Source organism: Anolis sagrei, chromosome 2 (genome assembly GCF_037176765.1).
Source record: "Anolis sagrei isolate rAnoSag1 chromosome 2, rAnoSag1.mat, whole genome shotgun sequence".
NCBI lineage: Eukaryota > Metazoa > Chordata > Lepidosauria > Squamata > Dactyloidae > Anolis > Anolis sagrei.
In genome coordinates, this window is record NC_090022.1 from 70,413,207 (window position 1) to 70,433,934 (window position 20,728).

Genomic DNA, 20,728 nt, shown 5'->3' on the forward strand with positions numbered 1-20,728 from the left:
AGCAATATAAAAGTAAAAACAAGAAATTAATATTTCTTGCTGCTTTCCAGGGAGATGAAGCCGGTGAGTATGTTTGTTTTACAAATCTCTTAATATGGATTTCTTTTCCAATTGTAGTCTTGAACACTAATGAAGGTGATATTGTGTGTGTGTCTGTGACTGTACTTTAGTATCTCTCTTTCTGAAGAGAGGGCTGTGTGTAAGACAAATTCCTTTTATAGAGTTCTCTAGAATTATGAATTACCTGAAGATTGCCTGAGAAATACAGTATCCTATGGAGGAATATGCTACTCACCAAGTGTGATCTAACACTTAAGTCTTTACAAATACCTGCCATTGTCTTCTGCCCCCCGCTCCCCCAAGCTTCTGCCAGGTATCTGTATGGATAAATTTTCTAATTTTGCTCTAGAAAACAGCACATATAAGAGGTAGGTCTTTCCCAGATGTTTACCAACTAGCAGTCTTCTGTGGGCTGAAGACAATACCTTTCTCTGTGATTGGGGTAGAACAGAATCCTCTTGAACATAAATCTCTCGGCTAATAGATCATTAGAGGCATGATGCAGTCTGCTTTGAGAACAGCTTTTGCAATGGGACTGAGGTTTCCTTGGTTAAGTCTGGATTCCTTTTTTTTATTTTAAATCTCTGACCGCTCTTAATCCCAAAAAGTTCATATCACCATGACTTCAGTAATAAAAAAGCACTTTATTTACATAAATTACAAAAAACTCACAAACTTGTCCACACACAAAAAAAAACTACTTTACACTCTTGGTTTGTTTTTTTGAACAATATGAATCACAATAACACTTTCTTTAATTCATATATAGCTCACATTCTTGTTTTTCAAACAGCATTCCTGTAGCAGCAGGAGCACTTTCTCCCTCTTACCTCCCTACCCACCCCCTTGTATTAACTGCGATACATTCTTCATCCCACCTGGTGTTGGGCAATTGGGCACTGTTAGTACCGTGTTTGAATATTAGGGCTGGGTGGTTTCGTTTCGTTAATTCGTAATTCGTTAATAATTCGTTAATTTTTTAAATTACAAAACGATAACGAACCATTCTAGAGCATTTTTTTTAAAAAACGAATTTTTAAACACATTTTGTAAATGCTTCGTATTTCGTTATTGTATTCGTTTCGTTATTGTTCTGAGGTCGTTTCGTTATTATTTCCGCATGTCTGGGGCAAGTTTTTTGTTTAATTAGTGAAAAAAAATTATAATATCACACCAACAGTCAACAACAGAGGGAGAGGGATGCTTCAGAAGTTTTTGGAGGTTTTTTAGCGTATTTTGCGGTCGCGTCCGCCATTAACGAATCGATTCGTTATTGTTTCGGAAATCGATTCGTTAATGTTTTGTAATTTTTTTCACATTTACGAAATTTCATAAATATCGAACTTTTTAAAAGGAAAATTTTGTAATTATTTTAAATAACGAAACGCAACCCCCCCCCCAAAAAACGAATCGATTTTAGAAACAAATTTTTCCGTTGTTACCCAGGCCTATTGAATATGCTATCCTGGAGGCAAATAACACTATGTAACAAAATTTGAAAAAAAACGGTTCCTGGTTGAAAGTATTATTTCCTGTTTAATTGTGTGAGACTTGCTTTGAAAGTAGTTGTTATACTCCAGAAACTTCATTTTTGTGGCTGCCACAAACTAGGCTGAATTGGTTGAGAGACTATGAGATATTCATTAAAAACTATAGCAAAATGTGCTGCAGGTTTTTGCAGGTTAATAAACTTTTACCATGTTCTTATGATAGAACCAATTAGGAAATGACATTTATAACCCAGGAACAAAAATCATGTTACGTAGTGTAAGGGGTGTGGGTTACTGAGGTTAGAACATTTCCTTGAGTGGTTTCCATGATGTATGTGTTGCCTTTACTGGCCTTTACGTCTTTTATTAATAGAAGTTCAACAATAAAAGTCCTGGGAAATGTGCTTTTCTTTGTAATGAGAGAAGAATCAGTCAATAGCATGTGTTCATTTTGTTTTTAGTCTGTCCTTCAATGTAAAATGCCTGCTCTTGAAGGCACTGAGCAATGCTAGGAGAAAAATTGGCAATCCCACATTTTACAGTACAGGGTTAGTCAAAATGCATAGGCCAATAAGCCATTCAATTGAATGGCTTATTGGCCTATGCATTTTGACTAACCCTGTAGTTTAAACAGCACTGAAAAGCTTTATTGAAATGTATTGTGAGTGCACCTTCAAGTCAATTTCTGTCTTATGGTCACACTATCTTAGTGTTTTCTTGGCAAGATTTTTTTCAGAAGAGGTTTGCCATTTTTGGCTTCTAGCCTCTTCCCTGAACTTTAAATAAAAGTGTTACATTTGCTGTTATATGTTTTTCTCAGAGCGGTGCAGTCATTGAAATAAACACCTCTGTCTAGAACTTTAATTCTGGTGCCCTGTAATATTGCGTCATACAAGGAGCGTTCATTAAAGATTTCCTCTGACCCACTTCTATTTATCACAGGACACTGAAACTGCACATGTATAATGATATAAGTCTGTATAGGTTACGTGCCAATTTACAACTCAGAACTGATAACAGTCTTGACTTTACAGGTCCTGAAGTGGTGTGAGGTTTGCTAATGGTCCCAGTGGAAGACAGAGCAGTCATCAAGTTCCTTTACTTGAAAGGCAACACACCAAAGGAGATGTTCGATGAGATGAAAGAGGCTTATGGCGATGATTCCCCATCATATGATGTAGCCATATGGCATCATCAGTTCAACTGTAGTCAGACTTAGGTGCAAACATCTCCAATTCTAGGGTGACCCCATTCTGCTATGGATGAACACACCATCCAACAAGTGGAGGTCACCATTTTGGAAAATCAACATGTAACAATTTCTCACCTAGCCCAAAATGTCAAGATTAGTGTGGGTTCCATGTAAAAAATAATCCAAAACCATCTTCACATGCATCAGGTCCCCCGCTGCTTACACCTTTCCAGAAGCAGGAACGAATCAAATGCTCTCAGGCTGTATTGACGATGTGCCATAGAAATCAGGAGGACTTTGTCAACAGACTGATCAAACAGGATGAAAGCTGGGTCCATCACTATGGTCCAGAGACTAGAGTCCAGTCGATGAATGGAAGCATCATGACTCTCAGCTGCTCTCGGCAGGCAAGATCATGATCACAGTATTTTGGAAATCAGGAGGACTTTTTCAACAGACTGATCACACAGGGTGAAAGCTGGGTCCATCACTATGGCCTGGAGACTATAGTCCAGTCGGTGCAATGGAAGCATCATGACTCACAGCCTCCTCTTGGCAGACAAGGTCATGCTCACAGTTTTTTGGGACCAACATGGAGTAGTATTGATGGATTTTCTAGCAAAGGGGCAATTCTATTCTTCATTGCTGCAGAAATTGAGGGAGGCCATCAAAGCGAAGAGATATGACATGCTCACCAAAGATGTCCGCCTTCAGCAAGACAATACACCAGTTCACAACTCACATGTTGCCCAAATGGAAGCATGCTCCTGTGGCTTTGAAATTCTACCGCATCCCCCTTATTCACCCAACCTCGCACCATCAGACTTCCTCCTCTTTCCAACAATGAAGTTATTTTTGAAGGGCAAGAATTTTTCAGATGATGAAACTCTGATTTCTGACTTTCTGACATGGCTTTTGGAGCAACCTGTTGACTTCTACAAGTGAGGTGTTTACAGTTGCTTAAAAAGATAGGAGAAAGTGTGTGTTCCTAGGTGGCACCTATGTAGAGAAGGACTAATAACATGGTCAAGTTTCATTGCTCTCAGTCCACAGGAAGTGGGTCAAGGGAAATCTTTAATGAACACCCCTTGTACTAGAGATATGCTACTGAATTGGTATCTAAAATTCTGGTTCAGAAAAAAAGATCAGTCAATGCATTATTAAGAACCCATGAGCGTTAGGCCGATTGATGTATTAATGAGAGATTCTTGCAAATTCCATTTCTACAGCATGGGGGAAAGATTCACCTGTCTTCATCCTGCTACTGTGTTCAGAGTCATGAGATGTGGTACAATAGTTCATATAGGTTGTCAATATGGATGACAGGTGAGGCAGATGCACGTTATATTGTAAGTGCCTCAAGTTGTCACGAAATTGTGGAAGAAATCTAAAATGGACATGCCATAGGTTTACTGTTCTGTTTTTAAAAAGTGGCACTGACACAACATTTGTAATGTTACCTATTAAGTATTGCTTTAAAAAAACACTTCTACTGTAACTCTTCATAACACGTTGCTTGGTTCAAACACTTAAATGAATACACAGGAAATACTGCAATTTGCGAATGCCTTTTAGACAACCAAGTCCCTGTTTTCAGTGTCATCATCACTTTGAATACCGCAGATGCCATTCTATTGCAGGTCCAATCAGGAAGATGATACTTGTTGTATTTGTAGAGGGGGGATTATCATTCAGCCTTTGAGTCAGTTAATTTTGACTTTTTAAAAAATTGAAACAATCCCATCACTTGAAATATCAATCCTCCTGGGATTGTGAGGTAGCTTCACCTTCCCCCACAAGCTTTAGGGAGAACTGTTTGTCCCCGAGGCAAGAATGAGGCCAAGAGTTTGTACACAGGGGCACACCTTCCTGGGTTTGGAAACCATGCAGTGCAGTATGCTTCTATAAATTGATTTTCCCCTCAAAGAAGTAAAATTGTGCTTCTGACATTTTCATTTAACTTCCCTTATGATGAGTTACTAAGGCCTTGAAATATTCCCTACTCCATCCATGCTCTTTGGTTTTTCCCTGAACAAATTTGCTAATCACATAGCACAATAATAGCAAGTATGCCATTCCTGGTCCCGTCCCCCCCCCCCCCCGTCCCCCCCAATAGAGAGAATTACATGGGAAATTTCATTTTTCTCATCTGCTAGAGAACAAGTATTCCATTCACAGAGAAGAACTTCCTTCCAAGTGATTGTCGAGCATCAGAGTTGAACTGAGATTATACTGCAAAAATAGCACTAGGTTTCAAAACCTTTGATTGACGGCATCTCCATTGCCATTTCCTCACTTTTGTGGCCCTTCTGCAAAAGAGAATCTAGGCTCAGTATTTTTAGCATAAGTGGAGCAAACACTGTGGTATGTAAAGCCTTTTTGTGGACAGCAGAGCGATCAGGCCAAGTAGCAGTAGGAACCTCTGATCCCTTATGGACCCAACAGTTCGTCCTGATTTATGCTGCCATCCTGATTTTAATTTGGTGCGAATCCTAGGCAAAGAAGTTGTAACCTAAACCTACATTGCCCTGCTATGATGCAAAGTAGCCAGTGCTCATGCATTCCTTATTCATCTTGATTTCACTTTGAAACCTGTTGGTAAACTGCAACATATTGTCAATCTGAGGCACCAAAGCAGGCACCTTTATCCAGAGCTTGTACTACAATTCCCACTATGAGTTAGGCTAAGATTTCTGAGAGTTGCAATCCAGCATGTCTGCAGGGCTGTATGAGTCCCATCCTTGGTTTGGTGCTTGAGACTGGCAGTACAGTGTGGTTTATCTAGAAAGTACACTTTATAGCAGCTGCCTATAGTAGACAATAACATGACTATTAACACTGAAAAAATGAGTCTTCATCAAACAGCACCATGTATATTCAAGCCTATCAAATTCCCAGCACTATTATAACACAAGGGTCTGGTGGCCAGTGTTACAGACCAGAGAATGTTCTGTTGCCAACTTCTTGGCCTGGGCATATAACTTTAAAAGGATATAATTTAACCTAATATTATCTACTAAAGGCAGTTAATTCCCCACATGTGTGCCAGTAGAAAACTGACTACAGTACACATCAGGCAGGGAACAATGCCAGATGCCCTGAAAGGTAAACAACTGCACCCAAGAGAGGTATGCAGGCACTAGCCTGACCCTCCTTGTAGATAGACTACTTATAATTTCTATGAAACCCTAAGGTAGATGAACATGGGCAATGGGCCCATCTGATGTAGTTTATTTTCATTGGTCAGCTGATAAGATGACTTAATATATATGTGTTATTGTGATAATTTTATGCTTATGTTGTTTTGTTAATTTTATGTTTTTGTTGTTTACTCTGTATGTTTTGGTGTTGTTACTTGGAAACTGCTCTGAGTCCCCTCGGGGAGAGAGGTATATAAATTATTATTATTATTAATAATAATAATAATAATAATAATAAGGGTGTTGGGAGAAGATAAAAAGAGGCCCAAATAGTTATTATCAGGCTGCTTTCAGCATGCCTCCAATGCTGACCTAAAATGCTGATTTATGCTGGTACTGGAAATTGTTGTTTTATATGCCATTGAGCTGTTTCTGACTTTTGGTGACCCTAAGGTATATCTTACGTTACGGTGGCGCAGTGGGTTAAAGCACTGAGCTGCTGAGCTTGTTGATCGAAAGGTCGCAGGTTAGATTCTGGGGAGCGGCGTGAGCTTCCGTTGTCAGCCCTAGCTTCTGCCGACCTAGCAGTTCGAAAACATGCAAAATGTGAGTAGATCAATAGGTACCGCTCCGGCGGGAAGGTAACGGCGCTCCATGCAGTCATGCCGGCCACATGACCTTGGAGGTGTCTATGGACAACGCTGGCTCTTCGGCTTAGAAATGGAGATGAGCACCACACCCCAGAGTCAGACATGACTGGACTTAATGTCAGGGGACTACCTTTACCTTTACCTTTAAGGTATATCTATCAAGGGGTTTTCTTAGCAACCTTTGTTCAGAGATGGCTTGCCTTTGCCTTCCTCAGAGGCTAGGAGAGCATGAGATATGCAAGGGTTTCCATGGCTGAGCAGGGATTTCTCCTAGTGTAATAATAAATACTGCTTAGAATTAACAAAGAGATTACCCCTTGAATGCCTGCGTCTTACAGAAGCCTGCTAGAGTTTCTTGAATATTACAGTTATTGGCTAAGTTGTATGGTTGAGAGGATAATGAACTTGATATAAGGGATGGAATTCTGTACATGGAAAAACCTTTAGGAAATGTCTGTATAATGTCTTAGCAGACACTATGGGAAATTATGTATTTACGGAAGAACTTGGTGATGATGATGATGATGATGATGATGATGATGATGATGAGGTTAACTACCCTCCCACTAGTCACTATTATGCCCATCATGTAATTTGGTGGGTAGGTTGCCACTGCACTCTCTCTCCTGTTTGTCACATGATCCATGACCACAAACCATCATCAGGCTGTTTCTGTCCAAGAGGAGAAAAAGTTGTATATTTTTGTCTTGTTTTTGGTCATTGATGTTGTTGAACAGGGAAAAGTGAGTGCAGCAATGATTTTGAAAACATTGATTTCAAATATAATTCCTGTGTATGATAAACTGATTGCTGACCACAAGTAAAAAATGTCCCATTAACTAAATGTAAACTGTAAGAAAACCTGAAAAATGTATTCAAACTTCTACCACTTAGCAAAGTATTTTTTAACATTAATATGATTTCATGATAAATAAAAAATCTTACATAATAAGTATAATTAAGTGATATTAATTAAAATGTCTCTTTTTATAATATGGTTTATTTGCAAAAAAAATATTAATTATACTTTTACTTGGAAAGTGAGGCCCTAAGAAGTTCAACCTATTTTAATTTTGGCCCCTACCTATTGAAAAGTTGTGCAAGTCTGGTTTAGAAGGTTGTTGCTCTTAAACATGTTATTGTGAAGTTAGTTAGAGAGATGCAGAGAGATCATGGTTCAATTGTTGCAAAAGTATATCATCTTGATAGTCATATAATATGATTTAATGAGAGCCAGTGGTGTAGTGGTCTGAGTACCAAATAGTTACTATGGAGTTTGCATCCCTACTCAGCCTTGGGAACCCATTGAGTTGCCCTGGGGCAAGACATACTCTCTCAGACTCAGAAAAAGGCAAAGGTTTCCCCACTGAAAAAATCTTACCCAGAAAATCCTGCGATAGGATCTCCTTAGGGTCACCATAAATCAGACATGACTTGAAGGCACACAACAACAATAACAGTAACACCTTACATGTTACATAATTAAACTTAAGTACCTAGATCTTGTTATGTCTTTGCTTCTTCATAAAGGGAGTGAATATGCTTGTGTTATCTATGAATTCTTATAATAAATAACCTTTAAAAAGTATCAAAAGAGCCTGCTCATTTTCCATGTAAATATCCTGCAATTCCAAGACTTAAAAGTGTTTAAGTGGAAAACTGATGTTAACTTGGCGTGTCTACTTTAACCACCTTTGTGATCTGGGCACTCTGTTGACCAGAAGGTGATAATGAGACCCTAAGACAGAATCTAGAATTAGCTGGCAAGAGGCAAAGACTCTCAGTCCCTCAGTCTAAGAGACAGGGGTAGGGAACCAAGCCTGTTTTGACAGTGAGTCAGCTTCATGTGCTCCATTACAAGTCTGGATCAATGGAATCTAGCTATGTCTTCAAATCCCTCTTTACATAAAGAAAGGGATTGTGGTAGTGTTTGTTGAAATACTTATCCTTGTTTGGTGTGTCATATCAAAGATACAAAGCAGGACTGGAAAGGCTGTGGCCTTCAATTTGTTATTACATTACTGCTCCCATGATTCTTCTCCACTGATTAGGATTGATGGAAGGCGCCCAACCATAGCTATAGGGCTCCAGATGCCCAGCCCTACTTCATACATTCTATGAGGAGTGAGATTGTAACATCATCCTAGATAGGTGCAGAAAGGTATGGGCCAGAGGTTCCCAAACCAGACTTCTGTATAATATTAGACTTCATTTCCCAGAGACCCCAGACAGCATAGTCAATGTTGAAAGATTCATAAAGTTATAGTCTGGCAAGATCTGGGGTCCAACAGATTGAGAGTTTTGCTACACTCTTCTCAGCCACTTAACATGAATAGTTAATACAAATCCACTGTTTGTACACCTACATAGAAGGTTTGGCTAGAATGGAAGAAGTGCAGGAAGGAAATGGGAGACAAGGCAGCTTTTTCCATTAAGTGAAATGCATTTTGAGTAATTTAGCATACTGCTTATAGAGTTCAGAAATCTCTGATGGGTATTAAACACCAACCACAGCGGACCAGCTGAGAATAGGGCATGTACATATGAACTCAAAGGTCTGCAAAGAAGTGGGCACATCTCCCTGCTAATCTTTCCTGACCATACTATTTACAGAAATTGCTCCATAGCTCGCTGCCTCTTCTTTTAATATACTAGGAACTCTTTGAAGGCTGCCATACATTTTCCCCATTAAGGACCTGGCACAAAAAAAGAGCTTATCTAACATTTCAGGGGAGAACAAGCAAATTTTAAAATGGCAAGCAGCTGGTAGTAAAATGCAAGTGTGAATAGGATGGTAGTCATTAGTCCCTACAAAATGTCAGTGTAAAAGGCAAGCAGCCGATATAGGCTCTTGGTCAGAAAGGCATTCTTCTCCCATTCCCATTATACCAGTGAGCATTTTTGTCCAACATGTCTCTTCCATTTTGCAGCTGTGCTAAAATGGTTATCGTTTGAAATACACATTTCTGAATAAACTCTTCTTCCATGGTTCTACAGTAAGACTCACAATCTTTCTACAGGTTAATCTCAACCACTAAGAAATGTGAAAATCTGATCCCATAGATGTACATCAGCTATATATTTCCCCTTCCATTTACCTTCATTATGTGAATGAATCCTACAAGAGCCATTTGCCTCTATAATGAGCTCTCATTTCAAGATCTGCATTTTCTTTCTACATCCTAGACAATGCAGAAGCAACCTTCAGGATTTTTGGTCAATTCTTGTATCATTGCACATTCAGGCCTCTTCTTACTGGTCAAACAACCTGGTTCTCTCTTTGTTTCTGCACTTAATCACTCACAATCCCTTACCAGAGCAAGTAATGGGAGATATTTTTCAGTGGTCCCCTCTTTCTGTACTTCGTTGTTGTTATTACAGGCAATGCTGTAGTCTCCTCTTATGCATTGTTTCCTAGATTCATCTGCTTTACTCTGCAGAGCAAACTGTCAGATCAAAAACCAGATGTGATTATCTTTCTTTCTCAGATATTGTCACAGTTCGGTTTGTTAGGTAGCATCTCTGTTGGGACTATGCTTGCAAAGCAACAGGCAACCATAAGAATGCATCCATTTATGTTTTGAGTCACTGTAAGTATCTGTGTGTGCTGTCAGCTTTTAAAAGAGGGAGATTGTTTTATCCCATCTCTTCTGTTGATAATACTGTAGATTCTTTCATATTCTTTCAGAGTTTGTGGCTACTGATCTTCCCTCTTCCTCTAATAGCGGAAGTATTGTTTTGTGTGTTGAGAAGAAGTTTCAGGGCTTGTGGGATGGTAAACAAAGCATCATCATTCTTTTTCAAGTCTTGGAAGAGAAAGAGGAAGATTAATACATATATAGATTTTTTATAAATAGAACGGCATCATGTTGTCCAGGTGAACAGCTAGGAAATCCATTTTGTTCAGTTCTTTATCCATACCATAGAGGTACATCATGGGCCGCTTTATAGATATGTTCCTGACTGTGCTCAGGTTTTCCTGTAGGATTTTGTTGGTGCTGGACTTCAGAGGACAAAGGTTTGGTCTCAGTTTTCATATGCCTATTTCATTTTGTTGGGAAAAACATATCCAACAAGTAAGTTTAGGAAACAAGGTTTTCTTTAAAGGAAGCAAAAGGCCCAGTGGGAAAATAAAAGGCATGTGTTCATAGGGAATGAGCACAGAGGCAACACACAATCACTGATGGAGAACACAGGTGTTCACAAGGATGACGTTGTGGAGTCCACCACTTCACGGCCATTACACACAGTTGGGACATATTGAGAAGATGACCCTGTGGAATATAGAAAACAAAAGGGTTTTTTTTTATTATGAAAAAACTATCCCATATTCATCTCATCTGAAAAGTTTACTTTTCAGTACAGGATGTCTTATTTTTTAATTACAACAAGTAGGTCGATAACAGGTCTATAGATTTTGTGGTATGTCACGTGCATACTGTCTACATTGGTAGAATGTAGAAATAAGAGTAATATAATAATAATAATAATAATAATAATAATAATAATAGCAATAAGAGCAATAATAAACAATTTTATTATTAAATATAATAAACAACTCAACAATTTTAACCAACATAACCAAATGTGATAAATGATGGGAGTTGCTGGAAGGCCACTTGATTCTCATCTTTAATTGAGAATTATGTCTAACCAAAACTAGTTGCAATATGTCTTCATAATAATAAACTGTGGTTTAATGTAATTTGCAATTAGAGCCAATGATTATGAGTAGACTTGGACATCTGCTATCACTTTTTTTGTACTTTACTGAGCATATGTGCTCAACATCCAACCAATACAATTGGATCCCTATTGATAACTTCCTGTTGTGTACAGAACAATTTCCCATTCTTTAATGCAGACATTGGGCACATCTAGTGTGATGGAAAAATCACAAGTTTTCTTCCCGTTTGTTTCCATTTTAAACTGGATTTAAATAAACCAGCATGGGAAGCTGGTATAAAAATGATCATACTAGGAGCTGACATAAAGTATTATGGAATAAACAAAATGTGTGTGGATCATCACAATAAAACTGGAAAGAATTGGAACAATTTTTGGGACTTTCTCGTCATTTTAAACAATCTGGGCATTCCCTCTGTGGAATAAACTAGCAAGTGACAGAGAATTTAGCTCAGCAATAGTTCAAAGCCAATTCTTGTTTGAGGCAGACTAGCTTAACAACTGGATTGTGTTTATGCTGGAGGTGTGGGGCAGGATTTGTTGTAAATCAGGTTAAAAACAAAGACAGTGAAAAGAACATTGCTTCAGAAGGCCCTTTTTCACTCACCATGCGAATGGCTGGAGCCCACAGCTGTCACACTAAACCGATTGGTGGAAACCCGGTGACTGGCTACATTCTTCTGGGGCTGGAAGAGGATGATATGTAGCTTCGGTGTAAAGAGGCAACCAAGGACCACTGTGCCACTGAGGCTTACTGAGATACACATTGTGGTAGTTTGGACCTGTGAAGAGAAAACAAGAAACCAGTGCAGCAATCAAGAAGGAAGAAGAGAAAGGGATTCTTATGCGTGCTCATATTGTATACCAAATGTTATGCCTGCAATTGCTAGTCAAATAGAGCATTACTCTGAACTAATTTGTTTGTTTGTTTGTTTTAATGTCCTACCTTTCTCCCAGTATGGGACTGAGTGTATTAAAGGGCATAGTCAATAATATATCATCCTGAATACAAAGGGATCAATGAAGATACTACCTGAAAAAGTTGGTAGCATAAGCTTTTATATATAACTTCATTCAGTTAATCTCTAAAATGCTACAAGTTCCCTTCTCATGCTGATATTAAAAACTAACATGGATATATCTTTGAATTCTACATCCTTCAGAAATTGCATAGCTTTTCCATATTTGTATATGTCAAACAGTACAGGTAATTAGAGTACATCAAGGATGAAAAATGTTAGCCTGCCTCCAGTATTTTGTTCTGAACAAAGATGTCCCAAAGAAGGCATTTGGGATTCCTTGAGATGAACTCCTCCATGCCATAATGCCATCAAGTATATATATAAAAAATTCATGTCAAAAGTGACTTGAGAAACTGCAAGTCGCTTCTGGCGTTGGAGAATTGGCCGTCTGCAAGGACGTTGCCCAGGGGACACCTGGATGTGTTACCATCCTGTGGGAGGCTTCTCTTATGTCCAAGCATGGTAATCTGGACCTGACAGACGGGAGCTCACCCCGCTCTCCAGATTCGAACCACCAACCTTTCGGTCAGCAGTCCTGCCAGCACAAGGGTTTAAACTACTGCGGCACCAGAGGCTCCCCAGTTATCCAAATGAATACCTATAATTGCAAATGAATTATCTGATCCATTGTTTTGCCAGAACTGTTACTCTGAAGTTCATATGCAGTCAAAGACCATTTGAACATGAGATATCCATCACAGAAAATATAATACAGACAGATAATAATATAAAACTAGTAAGAATTCAGCAGTAATTTAAAATATTAAAACATAGTAAACATAGTATAATTAAAAGACTTTAAAAGCCGAAATATTACAGATGTATCCAGAAATCAATGGGAGGCCCTTTGCAAGTCACACTCTCTCTCAGCCTCAGTGGAAGGTAATGGCAAACTCGTTTTAAACAAAACTTGACAAGAAATCCATCTTTTCAAGAAATCTCTAAGACCATAAAGTCACCATAAGTCAGAAATGAAGGCAAATGATGACAACAACATCAAATGTTTGAATAATCATTTTATGGTTCTCAACAGAGAAACAAAACAATTTTGTACATGTTTATTGGCAATTTCCATTACTATAGGATTGCCCTAAAAGTTAGCCAATACTTGTGTGGAACTTGAATTCGGTCTGCAAGGTTCTGCACAAGTCAGTGTTGAAAAATAAAGGCATTTGGAATCAAGATACTCAATGCATATTTTGGAATTGGATAGTCAAAAGAAGTTTATAAAGTAGATTGAGTTTTCATAATAAGGAGAACAGATCAAGGCATTGATTGGCCCTGCCTTGAGTTACTGATAAAACAAACACAGTTCCCTTTTTGACAATCACTATACATTTTGGCACTCAATTGGTGCAGTTGCTATATTGACAAAAAGTCAACTCCCACAACATGTAAAGAGAATGCAAAAATGAAGTGAAAATTATTGCAAAAAAAAAAAAAAAAAAGACCCAAGAGACTCAGCTGAATTCATGAATATGTAGATATACAATTGTTTTTTTTAAAAAAAGGAATCCTTCAACTAGCTAAGAAATTAATATATCATCTTGGCAGCTTTGCCAAGAATGTGTGGGTGGAAATGAAAAATGAAGTTCAAGCAACAAGAAGCTAACAGTGTGTTATCGAGAAACTTGGACACTTGTATTTGTGACGGTATCATATATTTGGCAACCACAAAAAAACACAAGGCTGTGCTCTATTTTTAACCCACACTCAGCTATTTCCTCTCACCTTTTTTTTTAAAAACAACAACAACCTTGTTACGTCATCATTTTTAGATACAACTCTACAGTTTGGCTAGAGGAGATAGGGAGAATGTTTGTGTCTATGGCAGCAGTCTCTACTTCCGCCTCAGGTCCATACCTCAGATTGCTTTTGTCCAATGGTGCATGGACAAGGGGAGCTAAAAACAGAAGGGTTCTGGAGATAATATACTAATCCATCAGACCTGATTAAAAGTCTCCATATATGCATTGTAACAAAATCAATGTAAGTTGTTAACATATGGTGAAACATAACAGGAACCCACAATAAGACGCTGTTTAGATCCTTTAATAACTTCTAAGTCATTGCTACTCAAAATGGTGGTCTGTATGCCATTAGTTGGTGGTCTGAACTCAGTGTTCAGGAAAGAAAGAAACAGTTTAGAGTCTGTGATACTACTATGGTACCAACATAAGGGTATTTTTACTCTTTTACTGTTTTAATGATGTTTTTATAATGTTTTATACTGTTTTTATCTAAGATGCATATTTATGCTTTCGTTGTCAGCCGCCCTGAGTCCTGGTGTGGAGGTTGCGATAGGACAAGATATAAATGTCCTAAATAAATAAATAAATTGGGAGGAACGGGGTTGCTGGTCAACCACATCAGATAATTTTAAAGGTTCTAAGTCATTTCTGCAGTCAAGCAAGCCATGGCGTCATCTATTCATTGGCAGGGAATAGGATTCCACCCAGCTATCCAACAGGGCAAGAGTAGCCAATGAAGGTAGATATCTCAGGCAATAAGATAGCTGGGGCATTGGATTGGATTAATTTATTGCTAGGGATGGAGATAACTGCTTATAGGATTTTCTGTCTCATGTGCCAAGAAACCTTGCCTCTTCACGGCAAGGGGAGGGGTGGCAATTTCCTGCTTTGCCTAAGTAAACAATATTGGGTGTGCACAGCTCACTTGTGGGAAACACTACCTCTTTGACACATTCACATCTGACTTTTGACATACAATTATTCAACTACCCCAAACCCAAGCAAGAGGACTATAGCGGAAGCTGACTATAGAGTCTCACTGAAGGATCTAGAGCAGTGGTTCTCAACCTCTGGGTCTTCAACTCCCAGAAATCCAAACAGCTGGTAAACTGGTTGGGATTTCTGGGAGCTGTAGGCCAAACCATCAGGGGACCCACAGGTTGAGAACTACTGCTCTAGAGATTCCTAGAGTGGTGTTTTTTCAGGTTTAAAAAATAGCATTTCTGCATTTGCTATTTCCTACTTCCATCGAAATCCTGCAGCCCTCCTCTTGCAAAAGTGGCAGAACTACTTTATTTCAATTTTGTTCTTTCTAATTTAAATGTGCCTCTCATCTGCCACATTGCTTTCTCTGCTGTGATTGTGGTTGTCAGACCCCTTGAAACTTCTTCCTTCTTTTGAGGGGTAATAAACCACTAGGAAGTAGTACACTACTGAATGCTTTCCTTTCTACAAACATCTGCGGAACAGCAAAAAACCTGAATTTTCCAAGTCTTTATCTGCATTCTTGAAGGATTTTTTTTTGTCCACTTCAACTAAGCACATAATCCATGTTGTGTGTGAAATGCCACTACAAAAGAGCATTATAGTTCCGGGCTAGTCAAGGATTTGGGTAGAGATGGACACAGCACTTCACCACTTGGTTCTCCTCTTGACAGACACTTCACTATACTCTCCAAAATCACATGAGCACATGATTTCCAGCCACACACAGGTTCCCTGTCTTGTTTCCAGATGATTCCTTCCAGTAACAGCTGTTCTCCAATATCAATTGTACAGCTGGGTTTGCATTTTTGAGACACTCATAACCATACGTGTGTCCCAAACTAATAGCAAGTCAAAAACATCTTGGGCATAAACATGCAAAAACTACAACTTGAATTCTTGTATTTTGTTTCTATGGTTTATGAAATACAGCTCTCTCTCCCTTTCAAAATAAATCATCTAATTATAATCTTGTCCAGGTTGGCATCTTCAGTTCCACTGAGGAAGCAGCAGAAATCTCATCTAGTTAGTAAGGAAGAATATATTTGTTTGTTTGTTTTTTTAAAAAAATGAAAATAATGCTGTATGCATGCAATAAATGTTGATTATATATGTTTGAAAAATATATTACATGCAATAAAGCACATAAGAAAAATTCTACATCATGCTGACAAAGTATTGTCACCTCCATACTCTCAAGAGATGGTGAGAGATGCTGTTGCCCAACTGCTTCCCATGATGAGCAACATCAGTTGTCAGTTGCAGCTTCACCTCTCTGGCTGATGATTGACTGCAGAGATGCCTCTCAGTCTATCTGTTTTGGAGCATGACAAGGAGAAGGAGCACCTTCCATGCACAATGCAAGATACCTCTTCATCCAGTGCTCAACAGCAAGAGAGTGAGCCTAGGAACACCCCCAAGGCCAATCAATAACTGTTCAGGAGATCCTTGACATCAATGCTCCAACAGGATGGGGCAGTGGGGGCTAGATTCAGCAAGATCTGAAAGGGTACAAATGCAGGCATGATCCCCAGTTATACCCACTTGTGTTACCCATGGGATGCTGATCACAATCATGTCTCCACTTTCCCAGTGTCATGACTCCACAGCATGGACTCCCAATTTCAGCATCTGTCAACCCAGTAAGGATAATGCATACAGCAGAGGGGAGAGGGATACACTACCCCCACCACAATGATAGTTATGTCAATTGCAAAGTGTGATATTTTCCCATTGACCTTTTCTCCGTATACTGACCCTACTCCAAAGATGTAATTTAAACGCTTGTGAACTGAGCAAAAATGATGCAAGGCAAAATGTCTGTGATTTAGGACAAAATGTAGAATAATACACAGATTTTAGTTACGGTACTCCCTGTATCCAGAAATATTGTATATGCACTACACAGGAACAATTAGTGACAGCTACATCAATGCAGAAGAAAAGCAAATATCACCTGCTATAACTTAAAGCAAACAAATCGGTACATAGATTTTGGTGTTAAGGATAATGTTAGTTTTGGAACTATTGTCTATCAATAAATCATAGATTTACAAAAGAGAAAAAAAATTATCTGAGCTTAAAATCGAACCTACCACCGATTTAGAGGTTTAGCTATCTTCAAGTCTATCTGTACTATGAACATGACAAGACTAGAAGAGAGCTGCTACTCTACTCCACTTCTTTTCTATGTAATCTTGGATGAGTCACTTGTTACACAGAAGGTTTTCAAGGCATGTTATACTATTAGATGTCTATTATTGACTGTACAATTTTAACGATACCTCCATGATTCATTTCATGTGCCAAAATGTGAATAAGGGCTTTATCTCATAAAGGGTCAAATCTCAAACACAGCAGGATTGTCTGTTGAGACTTGTCACTCAATGTCACATCTCTCTCCTTTATGCATTGCGTTTCCACTGTTATTGGATTACATCTTTTCATTGACAGGGGAAACCTGTTAATAGCTCTAATATGGCTGCTGTTCAACTATTTTATCTGCCGTAATCATTTCATTCTACTACTTTTCCACTATCCCAGCAGTCATGTGTGTATAGTTCTCCTCCTCTTTCACTCCTTATCTGGAGCCCCCGGTGGTGCAATGAGTTAAACCCTTGTGCCAGAAGGACTGAAGACCAACAGGTTGGAGGTTCAAATCTGGAGAGAGCGCGGATGAACTCCCTCTGTCAACTCCCCATGCGCGGACATGAGAGAAGCCTCCCACAAGGATGGTAAAAAAAATCAAAACGTCCAGTCATCCCCTGGGCAACGTCCTTACAGACAGCCAATTCTCTCACACCAGAAGCAACATGCAGTTTCTCAAGTCGCTCCTCTCACACACACAAGCACACACAAAACAAAAAACAAAAACTTCCTATCTCCAAGCAAGGTGAAATCATACTACATCCAGCATCCAGACAAAGAGGAAATCATGGTATCCAGGGACAACATTGCCTTTATTCTGTTCCCTGGGTTTTATTTATTTTTAATTTGTTTTGCTTTAATTGCCCAGTTGCATTACCGTGGTTTGCAGTAATTACAAAAGTACAGCAATGTTCCCAATTTTAAGGAAGCATCAAAATTGTAATTGTGTAATTGCAGTATAAGAAAAAAAAATTAAATAGCACACGTATTACATAGGGCAGACATGGGTAGGAACGAAAGGCCGAGTGAAGCAGTGCAGAAGACTATTTGTAGGAACATGCATCACCAAAGGGGGCACCATAACACTACAGGAGATAAGGTAGAAAAGTAATTGTTTTCATCCCCCCCCCCCCCCCCCCCCGTATTTCTATCCCATTCCTTCTCAACCCCAGAAGGGGGACTCAGGACGGCTTACATTTGGCAGCAATTCAATGCCACTACATATAACAGAGCAATATAATAACAATTAAAACAATAAGTAAAACATTCATTAAAACAGAAAAATCAGTATTAACAGCTGTATCACCATTCCAGTCAATTTCATATCCAAAATGCTACCTATGCCTGTTGTCCAAAAACCTGTTCCTAGAACCATGACTTCAATTTCTCCCTAAATGACAGGAGGGATGGAGCTGATCTTATTTATTTATTTATTTATTTAAAACATTTATATTCCACTCTTCTCACCCCGAAGGGGACTCAGGGCAGAGCACAATATATACATGGTAAACATTCAATGCCAAGACACAAATACACATACAATACATAAACATTAAAAAAAATTAGCAAAATATTAAAATACACCATTTACAACCATCCTAGTCATCCACGTCAAATCTAATTGGCCTGGTCATCTTTCCTATTGCTGCTTTATTGCCCTGTCCCAAAAGCTTTGTCCCACAGCCAAGTTTTTACCATCCTTCTAAAGGACAGGAGGGAGGGGGCCAACCTGATCACACCAGGAAGGGAGTTCCATAGCCGGGGAGCAATCACCGAGAAGGCCCTGACTCTCGTCCCGACCAATCACACCTGTGACAATGGCAGGACGGAAAGCAGGGCCTCCCCAGAGGATCTTAATCTCTGCGATGGTTCATCTTACCTTGGTGGGAAGCGAGTTCCACAGGCAGGGGGCCACAGTCAAGAAGGCCCTGTCCCTCATCCCTGCCAGATGTATTTGCAACGCTCGCAGGAGTGAGAAGAGGGCCTTCCCAGATTATCTTAAACTATGAAGCGGGACGTAGAGGGAGATGCATCCATGCCAGTATGTTTCCATTTGTTCAAACAATACAATTGTTGTGACAGAAGAGACTGGTGTCATAAAGCCTCAAGAGCACTATGATCTGTCAACTGTGGTGGCACAATGGGTTAAACCCTTGTGCCAGCTGAACTGCTGACCTGAAGTTTGACAGTTTGAATCCATGAGCCGGGGTGAGCTCCCATCTGTCAGCTTCAGTTCCTATGCAGAAACATGAGAGAAGCCTGCCACAGAATGGTAAAACATCCGGGCATCCCCTGGGCAACATCCCTGCAGATGGCCAATTCTCTCACACCAGAAGTGACTTGCAGTTTCTCAAGTAACTTCTAACACGATTAAAAAGAAAATATGTGCACTGTCTTCTGTCAACTTTATGCATCTGAAAATAAGTGGAATGCATTTCTCTGGGATAAATAAGTACCATAGCAAATTTCAACTTGCTATCACTCAATCAATTATTTGTTGACTCTTAGGCACTGAAGCCAACTAAAATTCACGCTATTCTATGCATTCAGATGATCCCTCCAATCTGCTCCCTGGCTCTAGAAGTTCCTCCTGAGGGAAGCTGGTTGCTCCCTTTCTGCTGGCAAGTAAAACATTAAGGCCTCTAGAAATGTATTGGGATGGGCTTTTCATGGTGTTCGGAACTGTTTTGTTGATTTGTGGTGAGTCCTTTGATGACTTTTAATGGCTTTAATTTTATAAATTGTCATTTTATTGATTTTTAACACATTTTTAAGCTGTATTGTTAACAAGATGGAAGACACATTGAAACCCATTACTGGGGAAAAGGTGGATACAAGTGAATAAAATAAATAATAATGACAAATAACTACTGTAAGCTAGTCACTTAGCTTTGCGGTATCATCAGTGAAAGCAATTTGGCTTTATTTATAAAATATTCTTTATCACTCCATTTGGATGATACACTGTGTCTGGGTTGATACATACAGCCATAGTAATACAATTCACAAGCTGAGCTGAATATTGAACTATGTAAACAACCAGCACCGAGGTGATACAATAACCCTCCTCCTTGGCCAGACACTTATCCAGCCCTCCAGTAAAGCACTATAATTCACTGAAGTAGCCAGCAGGCAGTGACTAGTCTATAATTTCGATTGTGGTCTTTGAGGGATGCGGAAGATATTTAACACCAAGAAAATGATGTATAATACCATAGCTGGAACCGCTGCCTGGAAATAACAAGCACTCCTTTGGGGATTTAAATAGTCCTATTGCCAATTTGTCACTTTCCAGATATGTGCAGATCTCATAGTGTGATTCTTGGGTTGATGATTGTGGGATTGTAGTTCAAAATATCTGGAAAATGCCAGGTTGGTTTTCTAAAGCTGCATGATGTGTAATTACTTTTTGCAACAGATCTGTTATATCTCTTCTTTCCTTTCTTACCACTTCCCAGCCCACTCTCCAGTAATAGGCGTGCATTTTATTCACTCTTCCAAGAGTAGACAGGTTAGGAGATAAAGACAAAGTAGGGGGAGTGGGGGAATGCTAGTTGGCTTATACAGTATGCCCCCTTGTACCTGCTGGACCGGTTCCTGCAGTT

General features: G+C 39.2%; 1 protein-coding gene across 1 annotated transcript in view; it reads right to left on the bottom strand.

Annotated features, from left to right (window-relative positions):
* Positions 1–10,041: 10,041 nt before the first annotated feature.
* The window catches only part of GRM2 (glutamate metabotropic receptor 2), a 135,364-nt gene continuing 124,677 nt past the window's right edge, over positions 10,042–20,728 (bottom strand). Inside the window, exons 5-6 of the mRNA XM_060765818.2 lie at positions 11,826–12,000; positions 10,042–10,806 (exon numbers count right to left, since the gene is read on the bottom strand). Of these exons, the coding sequence (XP_060621801.1) occupies positions 10,733–10,806; positions 11,826–12,000 (249 nt within the window). The 3' untranslated portion in view covers positions 10,042–10,732. The remainder of the gene's footprint in view (positions 10,807–11,825; positions 12,001–20,728) is intronic.